This window comes from Dromiciops gliroides, chromosome 6 (assembly GCF_019393635.1).
Source record: "Dromiciops gliroides isolate mDroGli1 chromosome 6, mDroGli1.pri, whole genome shotgun sequence".
Taxonomy (NCBI): domain Eukaryota; kingdom Metazoa; phylum Chordata; class Mammalia; order Microbiotheria; family Microbiotheriidae; genus Dromiciops; species Dromiciops gliroides.
The window spans coordinates 68,033,057-68,045,207 of NC_057866.1; the positions used below are offsets into that span (position 1 = coordinate 68,033,057).

General features: G+C 38.4%; 1 protein-coding gene across 5 annotated transcripts in view; it reads right to left on the minus strand.

Moving 5' to 3' along the window:
* RBPJ (recombination signal binding protein for immunoglobulin kappa J region) overlaps window positions 1-12,151 on the minus strand; it is a 106,710-nt gene that overhangs the window by 38,309 nt on the left and 56,250 nt on the right. For all 5 annotated transcript variants that reach the window (XM_043971084.1, XM_043971083.1, XM_043971082.1 and 2 more), the window contains one exon: window positions 6,513-6,551. In XM_043971084.1, the coding sequence (XP_043827019.1) occupies window positions 6,513-6,551 (39 nt within the window). The remainder of the gene's footprint in view (window positions 1-6,512; window positions 6,552-12,151) is intronic.

The window sequence follows — 12,151 nt, forward strand, 5'->3', positions numbered from 1 at the left end:
AAGAGGCAGCGAGAGAAGGAGAGAGAGCCTGTGTAAAGGTATTGTGAGACGGGACGTAGGAAGTGTCCTGTTGGAGGTTAACTACAAGTAAGTCAGCATTACTTTCACAGACAGCACTAACATAACAGACTGTGGTGATGTTTAGCTTTTTGTGTTACCAAGAGAGGGGTTATTTATTGTTCTTTATGTAAGTGAGGAGAAAGAAAGTTTTCTTTTGACATTCAAAGATGCTAGGAAGTATTGTTCACATGAAATCAGTGACACTGGGATGCTGAATTCATTGAAGCAAGCAGTTTCACAGGCTTTTTTTCTCAAACCAAACTGTTTGGCTGATGTTGCCAGGTTACCACACCAAGATTTTTTATTGCTAGAATTTGCTGGCATATATTTGAATACATAAAAACGTTATTTTATTGATGAGAGAAATGAGAATAACCTCCTACCAAAGGGTCTAGTGTAAATGCACATAAATCTCAGTTCACAGTCTGTCACATTTTCGTGGACCCACAACTATGGTTCCCAGCTACTTTCAACTTAGGCCCTTGTTTCATTTCTCCCTATCTGGAAGCAGATTCCCAGGCAGTCCTAGTTTTATCTTTAACAGTCAATAAATATAGAGATACTATCCTGAGTCCAATCAAGTTCATCCCAGTCTTGGCTCCCAGAACACTGGTTCCCCAAACACCATGACTTTAGGGTCCTGAGGAGCTACTTTTTAAAAGCTTCCTAAGTCACCTTCCCTCTTCCAAGCTATTTCTAAAAACGCCTGGTTTGACAACTACTTGACAAAACAGTTATGCCTAATTAACATGGCCCATATAAATGTTCGGCAAACATTTGTTAAGCAGCTACTCTGTGCAAGGCATTCTATTAGTTCTGGGGAAACAAAAATTAAAAACAAAATACACTCCTTGCCTTTAAGGAGCTTGTGGTCTGATAGGGAACTCATAGGATGAGTAAAACATATAAATATGATACAGGGTAAGATATGATAATAGTAAAAGGAAAAATAAAGATGAAATAACAAGAAAAATTGAGGAGAGATGACTTTTAGGTGGGAGTTGGCAGGGGGATATGAAGTCTTCATGAAGCAACACCTGAGAGAAGATAAGGATTTCAATGTGTAAAGATCAGAATATATCTGAGGCATGAGGTTATAGTTTACACCAGTGGTTTCCAGAAGGCATGTGTGATTAATACAAATCAAGGTAGGAAGGTAGGTTGTGAGCCACCCTTTTCTGAGACAACTAACCAGGGGGGACATTTTCCAACAAAACCATAGCTACCCTTATTTCTTAAACAAACACAGACTCCACCCTTTCTCTTCATCGTGAGTCCTCCTAATCTCTCCCTTTCTAATTCAGGCATCACAACTCAGGAGAGTTACAATCTGACTCTACAGCGGGCTGGGATCTACTTTCTTTTTGAGTGAATAAAGGGTAAGCAGGCCTGAGTGGATTGGGACCTGCATGGAAGAACAATTTCTCTCTCTCTCCCCAAACCTACCTTCTTTCAAATGCGAGGGGAATGACTCCAGCTACCTGCTGGAGACTTACTGTAGAAGAGCTCCACCCATGAGGTGAAGGTCTCTGAGGGCGTCAGGAAGTGACGTCTGCTTGTGGGAGGAAGAAGGGGGAGCCTGGTGCTCTGACTCTGGCTGAGAGCGGAGCTAGAAATGCGCTCTCCCTTTAATAGATAGATGAATGTAAGCCTCTCTCTCTTCACCAAATTCTTATTCTCCTTAATAAATGCTTAAAAGCCTAACTCTTGCTAAAGCTTATAATTTATTGGCAGCCACTCATTAGATATTTTAGACAGTTTAGCTAGAATTTTAGCCTTTAACACAAACTTTCTAGGGCACTGCCATTCTGGCAACTCACATTCATGACCTTAGTGTCATTCCTAAATCTACTTTCTCTCATTTCACAAATCCAATCAGTTGCCAAATCTCATTATTTATATATACCTCCACATTTCTCTAATCTTTCTCTTTCTCTCTACCTAGCCAACGCCTTTGTTCAAGCCCTTATCACTTCTTACCTGGATTACGCAATAATCAGCTAATCAGTCTCCCGGCTCTAAGTCTCGGTCTCTAATGCATCCTCCACACAGGTGCCAAAGCAGTTTTCCTAAAGTGCAGTTCTGATCATGTCACTCCTACTCAGAGTTCAGTGGGACCTTATTTTAACCTTGGTTACTTATTTAACCTCAAGAAATGTGTTATCTACAGCTTCCATATTAAATTGTCCTGTTACACAGGTCCTTATCTCAACCTTTTTGATCTCTATTTTTGTGTAATATAGATGATGTACAGTAGAACATTTGTGATTTATAAATACTTAAGTATACACTTATGGGGAAAGAGTGCTCATTTTTTTTTAAATTGATGGAGTGTGCTATCAAAAAGGTCTATCTATAGATAATTATTCTACATAAATGCACACATGGAAGGAAATACTGTGTAAGAGCAGAGAACAACAGACAGCAATCCAGTTTAGCTCAAATTGAGAATGCATGAAGGGAAGTATTGTGAGATAATACACTAATGGTAGCCTATAGCTAGGTTCAGAGCCTTCACTGTCAAACTAAGGAGTTGGTCATTTTTTCCTACATGGAATATACCAGACTTTTCAATAGAGCAGTGACATAGTCTGACCTGTTTAAAAGGAAAATTTAATACGGAAGCTGTAGACAGAAAATTTCTTGAGGTTAAATTTCTTGAACCTCACTTTTGTATTTCCATCTTAAATATCACTTTTGTATTTCCATCCTCAATAATTAGAACAATTCTTACAATTCTTGGTATATTCGTGGATGATAATAAATGCTTCTTGATTGAAAGATACTATTATAAGTCAAAGCAAAAAAAGTAATGACAGTCTAAGTTAGGGTGAAAGAAGTATGACTGAAGAGGAAGAGGTGAGATAGAATGAGAGATACTGGGGAGGAATCAACAGGATTTAGTAACTGAATAATGTAGCGGGGAGTGAGAAGGAAGATGACTTTGAGGTTTTGAGCCTGGATGAGTCAGGTGTTCTATTTCTGCTCTGTTTTTAGCAGAAAAAAGGAAGTTGGAAAGAGGGGTAGGTTTTTCTGGGCAAAGATGATGAATTTTACATATGCTAATTTAGGTGTATCAATGAGACAACCAGGTGGAGATATCCAACAGAAATATGGAAATGGAAATAAGGGAAGCTATTGAGGTTAGCTATTTTCATAGAAGTGATAACTGAGGCAACAGGAATAGTAGATCCCAAAGGGGATGGAGGGAGGACAGGGAAAAGGGAGAGGTCAGGGTCTTATGAGGTACTCACACTGAGAGCTTGAGAGAAGATGAACCAGTGAGAGAGATATAGGAGCCAGAACTTAGGGAAGAATGAGAGGAGGGCATTGTCAAATAAGCCAAAGGAAGATCAAGTGAGGGGAGGGGGAGTTGCTATTCAGTTGTTTTTCAGTTGTGTCCAACTCTTTGTGACCTCATTTGGGGTTTTCTTGGCAAAGATACTGGAATGGTTTGCCATTGAGGCAAACAGGGTAAAGTGATTTGCCCAGGGTCACACAGCTAGTTAAGTGTCTGGGACCAGATATGAACTTGTGAAGATAAATCTTCTTGATTCTATACCCAGTGATCTATTCACTACACCACCTAGCTGCCCCACTAGGAGCAGTGAAAAATATCAGATGATGTCAGAAATTAAGGAGGTTGAGGACTGAGAAAAGACCAATAGATTTAGCAATCTGGCAATTAAATGGTCTTTTGTTAACCTTGTAGAAAGCAATTTCATTAGCATGAAAACTGAATGAATGCTGAGGAAGGGGATGCACTAGAAGAGACTCTAATTCTGTCTAGAACTATAGTAATGAAGCTATAAGACAGCAGCTAGAGAGTGCTAAAGGAAAGGCTTAAGAAAAGGAAGATTAATTTTGCTGTGATGTAAAAGCAGTATCTTCCTAGATTGCTTCTCACATACAACAGCGACTGACATCATTTTTTAAAAGTGCTGTTGGTTGGAGCAGCTAGGTGGCACAGTGGATAAAAGCACTGGCCTTGGATTCAGGAGGACTTGAGTTCAAATCCAGCCTCAGACTCTTGACACTAGCTGTGTGACCCTGGAAAAGTCACTTAACCCTCATTGCCCTACTCCCCCTGTCAAAAAGTGCTATTGGTCAAGACCTGAAATTTAAAAAAAATTGTTGTTGATCTTTATGCTCAATCAACTTGTAACCTATAATACATCCCAGCTACTGACAATTAAAAAACCGCTAGGAAACCTGAACAACAGAAATAAGTAGTCTATGAAGGAAGGAGGTGAGACAATAGACACAACAGCATTTAATTAGGATATATTATCAATATAACTAAGAATTGCTGATTAAACAATAGGCCCAGAATTAAAATTTTGAGGAAACTACGCTTGATAATTGGAAATGGCCAATATACACAGGAGCCTCTCTAGCCTATGCACAATGTTCTTCTACCATTACATATTCTTATTACTACCCTGGTTTACCACTTGTTACATTTACACTTTGGCAATCTCTACAATTTCTAATACCAACACTGTAATTGTAAGGCAACAGAGTTTATATATCTAGACCATAGTGAAAATATGAATGGATAATTTACTGACTGTCTTTCTCTTCTACCTCAAACCAGCAGCGGTAATGAAGAATGCTGGATTTAGGATTGGAAGACATGGATTCAAATCTTCTTTCTGTTGTGTAGGGTCTTTATGACCCTGGTCAAATCATTTAACCTTTATGAACCTCAGTTTCCTGATATGTAAAGTGAGGCAGCTGTAATAGATTAGGTGATCTCTAAGGTCTCTTTCAGTTCCAAATCCTAGCAACAAAAGGAGGGGTTGTTAACCTGATGTTTAAGAAATTTAAAAAAATTAATAACTATTTCAATATGATTGGTTTCCTTTGTAATTGTTATGTACATTGTTTTATGCAGCTGAAAAGAGATCCATGTGTTTCCCCAGACTGCCCATGGTGTCTGTGACAAAATAACCAAATAAATAAATTTTAAAGCAAAATTGAGAACACTTGCTGTAACAGCACAAAGACAAGTCAATTGGGCACTGTTGTTTTTATTTTTAATCATAAAAAAAAAATTGTCAACAAGAAGGAAAAAGGATTTGACTAAAGTCAGAATATCATCAGGTCAAAGTTTTCACTCAGTTTAAAACCCAGTAATACAAATTATTTTTTAACAACAACAAAAATTTACATAGCAAATATTTTTAAGCCTCCATTAATATCCTTATTTCATGTAATATTAAATACCGGGGCAGCTAGGTGGCGCAGTGGATAGAGCACCGGCCCTGGAGTCAGGAGTTCAAATTCGGCCTTAGACACTTAACACTTACTAGCTGTGTGACCCTGGGCAAGTCACTTAACCCCAATTGCCTCACTAAAAAAAAAAAAATTAAATACCACAAAACTTCAGTATAACATAAAAAGTAAGGGTCTTTCCTACAGAGAGTTAAAAGAGAATTTGCCTTTAGTACTGTTAATCATAGAATTTTACCTTCTTTATCCAACAGTAATCAGTGGAATCACATTACGTGCAAATCCTGCTGCAATAACTAACATATTTTGGACTAAAGCAGCTGAAGTAGTGGTCAAAGAATTTAACTGTGGTTAACACTCTTTAAGCATTCTTCCTTTTACTGTCAGTAAAGAAGCTACTGCTGCAAACCAAAAAACGAAGCATCCAGAAGCAGAGAAATTAGTGAGCGGGAGAAAAAAATAACAGCCTCTTGCAAAAATAGGAGAAAAGACAAATAAAATAGGGAGTGGAGGAAAAATATCTGGATAAAGATTAAACTCATTCTGGATGAATGCTAATCATATGATTTCTGTGGGGAGCTTTGTGGGGTTTTTTGGTTTTAGCTTTGGGGAAATAAAACACTGAATTTCTGTCTAATGATATACTGTAATGCCAACACTATTGGAATACATTCTACAATATAGTCAATATAACAAAAGGTTAGCTCCCAATTAAACTGCATTACACTCAGTGATTTCATTGAGAACACCGGAGCCTGAATAGCAAAATGAAAAAGGTCCCAAAAGTGGTGGGACACATGATTAGATTACTCTTAAGTTGGTGGATCAAAAGTACAAAGGCCTATGTACTACACAATATAAAATTACAGCTTAAAAGGAAATTTGTTATCTCTAATTTAACTGAAAGAAGGAAAATTTACTCAATAGTCAAAATGGCACAGGTGCTGAAGTCAAAGAATAACCGTTTTGATTTTTGTTTAAGTAAAATACTCTGAGTGTGTCATTAATATGGGAAACATCAAATAGCATGGCATTTGTACAGAGGCAAATAATGGAAAAAACACTGTACTTTGGAGTCCCAAGAACTGATTCTAAGTTGAAGACTGGACATTTACTGGCCCTGTGACTTGAGGGAGGTCACATCATCCTGCTGTGCCATCAGTTTCCTTCTGTTAAGGATATATTTTTATTTAAAGAGTAAATCATGGAATTCTTACCTAGTGAGTCGTTTAGGTTGAGGCCGTTCACCAAATTTCCTACAGGGAAAAAAAAAGTAAAATAATGTAAAACAACTTGGAGAATACATTTCATAGTAAAACCATTATCCCTTTCCCTGTTTTACTATTTACTTCCTATAACATACACTATTTTCAAAGTCTGTTAAAAATATTCTGGAACATAATGAAAAAAACTGCATAGTAATAAGTAAATGCTTAGTAAATTCAGAGTCAAAATGACATACAATTCTAAATACATTTTAACAAAATATCCTTACGTATATTCTTTTCCTAGGCACATAGAATCACAGTTTTAGAGTTAACAAGGAACCTCAGAGGTCATCTAGTCAAAACCATTCATTTTACAGATAAGGAAATTGAAGGAGTATGGCATAATTGAACCCAGGTCCTTTGACTCCAAATTCAAACCACTTTATCGATGTGCCATACTATCATTTTGCATTAATGTTAAGGTAAGTATTCAATAAAGCCCTAAATACAATAAAAACTCCTAATAAAACTCCTGGAGACCAATTTAATTCTGCTATAAGCCCAAGGATTTTATTAATGGAGACAGGGATCTTCAATAACCTAAAGAGTTCAAATAGGTTGGAAGATATGGAGCAAGGACTGCCCTAGACACATTTCAAATTCTTGAATCATTCCATGAACCCATTTAATCAAGATCATTTACCCATAGCATCTAGCCCCAATGTCATACTTCAGGTGAATCTAATATAATTTTGATTTCTAGTTTCTCAATCAGGTACAGAGATGAAAACAAAAACCCAGTCTAAAGTTTATGGGCAATGTATCATCAGTCTAAAAGAAGTTACCCAAAAAAAGTTACAAAAGGATTTTTACACATAAGTAATAATATAAATCTTAGAAATATTGTTATGGGGTTGGGGTTATTATAGACAGAGGGTATAGCATCAGGAAAAGAGCGTTCTTTTCTACAAGTCTTTTCTAAGACGTGGAATCTTCTCCTACTTGATTTTCAAAGTTCAAGTTAATCACTCCCTCCTTCACGGATCCCCCATTGGTTAGTGCTCTGTCCTACTTCAATCTCCATCATGTTTATGTAAGTACATGTTAGCGTCTCCAGGATACCATTTACCTCTAGGAGAATGTAAGGCCCCAGAGGTCAGGGTCTGTTTTGTTTTGTGTCTGGAACACAATTCTTCACACAGGAATTCTGTTCAATTACATTTCAAGAAATCCCGTCTGACTAAAACATAAGGTCAAATGATGGTGAATAGTAGGAAATAATGTTGGAAACGTTAGTTAGGATTTATCGTAAGGCAGTGAGTGGGAAGGCAGCCAAGGTTTTGAATAGGGACCTGATGTTATAAAACTGATAGAGGACTAATGTGAAGTGATAAGCAAAGACAGATGAAGAGCGTGAAGGCAGGACTGGAGAAGAATTTGATAGTTCAGGAATATGGGCCAAAATGATGATGTTTCTAAGGAATATATGAAAAACAATTTATAAAGTATCAATGACAGAATCTGATGAACGACTGGATATGGGGAAAAGAATAAAAGAGAGAGGCAGTTTATGGCCTGTGTGACTGGGATAATTACATGTTTGAGAAGTTTCCTCCACCTGGGCAAGAATATGATCAGGTCAAGTTTCATGGTAAAACTAACATCTGACTAAGTCTGGAAGGATAAGATGTTAAAGGCAGAAGCTGGAAGGGTGGGCCCAAAAGTATTCCAGGTATGGGGAGGAAATCATAAAAACAAAGCTTCAAGAGGATGTAACTGGTCCAGCCTGGCTGAAATAGGTAAGAGTCAAGTTAAGTTAACAAGCATTTATTAAGTACCTATTAGATGTCAGGCACTCTGCTAAGTGCTACAGTTACAAAGAAAGGTAAAAATAACTCCTATTCTCAAAGAGCTAACATTTAATGGGGTAGATAACATGCAGACAATTATGTACCAATAAGATATAGAAGATACATTGGACATAATCTTAGTGGGAAGGCACTGTAATGATTGGAATGACGCCACCTACTGGAGACTTGCTGTGGAGAGCTCCACCATGAGGAAAATGCCTCAGAGGCATTGTGGCTTTTCCTTGGCGTCAGGAAATGACGCTTGCTCATGTGTGCTGTCTATCAAGTCTACCAGCCAATCAACTGGAGGAGCCTCCTATGGTCTGGGAGGAGACAGGAAGGAGGAAAGGGAGCCTGCGCAGAGGGCGCTGGCCCTTTTGGCTTCCGGACTTGATGGTGGTGGCGGCAGAGGACTTCACAGGAGATTTGAGGAAAGATAGGAATGCCAGACTGTTAGAATTCTGTTCTCAATCTTTTTCTTTCTATTTTCCAATAAACCCTTAAAAACCTAAACTCGTTTTATCAGTGATTTTTAGTCAGTTTCCCCCAAACTGGGGGAACACATTAGAATCCACATTTAGAATCTTAAATTACACAGCACTAACATTAAGGAGGACAGGGAAAGGCTTCTTGCAGAAGGTAAGATGGTAGCTGAAACTTAAAAGACACCAGGAGGGAGAGGTGAGAAAAGAGGGAATTCCAAGTATTGAGGACAGCTTGTTTGAGAACAATAAGGAGGCCATTAACATAGAATTGAAGTAGGGAGTACAGTTCAAGAAAAACTAGAAAAATAGAAAGGGGCAGCTAGGTGGTGCAGTAGATAAAGCACTGGCCCTAGATTCAGGAGGACCTGAGTTCAAATCCAGCCTGAGACACTTGACAGTTTCTAGCTGTGTGACCCTAGTCAAGTCACTTAAGCCTCATTCCCACCACCACCACCACCACCACCACCACCACCACCCCCGCCCCAATCACTGACAGATGAGTGAAGGATGGGCTGGCTTAAAGGAAGACAAGGTAAGGAGACCAATCAGAGAGCTACTGCAATAATGCTGGTATAAGGTGACATGAGGACCACACCAAGGTGAAGGCAGTGTCAGAGGAGAAAAGGCACTATATATACTAGGAATCTTGTAGATATAGAATTGATGTAACTTGGCAATAGACTGGACAGGGGTGGGTGCAGGAGAGTCAAAGTGAGGAGTGATGTCTCCTAGGTTGCCAGCAGGGTGGCTGAGAGGATGAATTCAATTTTGGACATGTTGAGTTTAAGATGCCCAATAGGCAGTTATAAATGAGAGACTGGAGGGCAAGAGAGAGGTAAGGGTTGACAAACAGATCTGAGAATCATCTGCATAGAAATGATCATTGAATCCACAGGAGAAGATGAAATCACCAAGCAAAATAGCATAGAGGGAAAAAAGATACAGGACAGAGACTTAGGGAACATCTACAGTTAGGGGTTTTAGCCTCAATGAAAATCCAGCAAAAAGATCCTAAGGAGTAGTTAGTTAGACAGGGAGTAGAAAGACCAGGTACCAACAAGTTAAGGCTGGAAAGATATATAGGTTCAAGATTGTGAAAGGCCTCAAATATGCCCATGAGTTTGGGGTTTTATTTTGTAGGCAATGGTAGGTCACTAAAGATTTCTGAGTAGTGGAATGCCTTGATCAGAGCTATCCATTAGAAAGATTAATGATGAAGTTTTGTGTTAAGTAAAATAGAAAAAGGCAGAGATGAGAGGCTAGAAAATCTATTGAAGTCAGGAAGGCCTAAGAAACAAAGCACTTTCTTCACAATACCTCTGGGCCTAACTTGGGTCCAGGAACCTGCTAGGCTCAAATGGAATAAAAAACTCATAGGTCATTCAACAGTTAACAAAAAGAAGGTAATATAAATTATTATACCAAATTTAAAGATGAGGAAATTGAAACTCAAAGAGGATAAACAGCTTACTCTTAGACAAATGGTCAGAAGTGACAGAATCGAAAAGGCTGGCTCTAGGAATCTTTTCACTAGACCATGACACATCCTGTAACAGTTAAGGAAAGAGATGGAAGAATTATTATGGGTTTGGAATCCACAGGATTTAGGGACACTATTTAAGGGACAGAATCAAAGATGATTTCAAAGTTACAAAATGTAAATGACTGAGGAGATGGTGGCTCAATGACAGTTATAGGCAAGAAGAAAGAACAAGTTTGAGGGGTAAGAAAATGAGCTCGGTTTGGCATTTCAAACAAGTCTGAATCTTGATCAACAGTGAAGATTTAGACTTAAGAGAGGAGACTATGTAGAGAGGAGAAATGAAACCATGGTAGTACATGAGATCACCAAGAGAGATGGGATAAAGAGCACTTTGGGAAATGTCTATATTAAGAGAGTGGGATAAAGAAGAATTATAATGACAGAGAAAGAATGATCATAGGCATAGAATATTCAGGATGATGTGATGTTACAGAAGCCAAGAGAAAAGAGCTTGTGAGAGAGGTTAATGTCAAATGCTACAGACAGGTGAAAGAAGATGAGAATACTATCCTACTTTTTGCTGTTCTCAACCTACGTCTTTGGGTACTTCTCCATCTGATTAATCTTGTTCATGTGCTACTGGAAATAGGTGAAGAAGTTATGTCAAATAGATTGATTTACTCCAGTACATATTTATGGACTATACCAGCTGGGAACCTTGCTGCTATTTTTTTTTTTCTATTCTGATAGAAAGAATATCATTATCATTTTCAAAATATTTCTTTTCTTTTATCATTTCAAACTTATCATTTTCTGTTTCTTTTCTTTTACAGTGGAAGAACTGACCTCTTAATACACTGAGAAGATTGAGATTAACTAATATTTGTTTCCTCAGCTTTCTTCCATTGTACAAAACATCTCCTTATCTTTAGCCCCTCTCTCCTCCTTCCCTCTAGTCATTCTCTTTCCTTCATCCTTGAATTCTATTCCCTTCCATCACTTTACTTCAGCAGTGGTCTGCTCTCTCATGAACTTACCTTCAACTTTTCTCCCAGTTGCATCTCATCTGCTTACAAATATATTCAGCCTTCCCTTCACCCATCTAGCCAATTCAGCTACCAATCTAGTTCTTTTCTCTGCTAAACTTTTTGAAAAAGTCACTTCCTCAACCTCTTGCAAAAAGGGTCTCCATCGCCAACACTAAACTACTTCACAAAAGCCACAGTCACCTGACAATCCTCAGTGCTCATCCCTCTTCATCCTTCTCTAACTGCTGAGACATTGCAGAACAACTCCTTTTACAAGTTAGTCTCTCTTCCCTGGACAAAAGCTTCTACACTTTCTCTCTGGTAATCTCTTCAGTTCCCATGGCTTCAGCTATTATCCCTGAAAAAACTTCAGATTCCCACCTTCAGGGCTGCAATTTCATCTAACCCATACAATTCAAAGGGGGCATTTCTGCCCAGATATGCTAACAACACCTCAAACTCAACACTTCTCAATGGAACAGCTTCTCTTTCTCCCCAAACCTATCCCAACCGTTACTTCTCTTCTACAGGACTACCGTCTATCCTGTCTCCAATGTCCAAAACTTCTGAATCACCTTTGATGCGCTTCCTTCCCTTATCTCTGATATCTAGTTTGTTACCAACTTCTTATTGATGCCACCTCCCAAGTGTCTCCTAAATACCATCCTTGCTCCCTGTTCGGATGGCAACCATCCTAGCGGAGTTTCTTCTTTCCAGTTGACAAGACTATCCCAATAACTTAACAAGTCCCTTGCTCCATCTTTAATCAGTCAACAAGAATTTATTAAACTTTTACAATGTG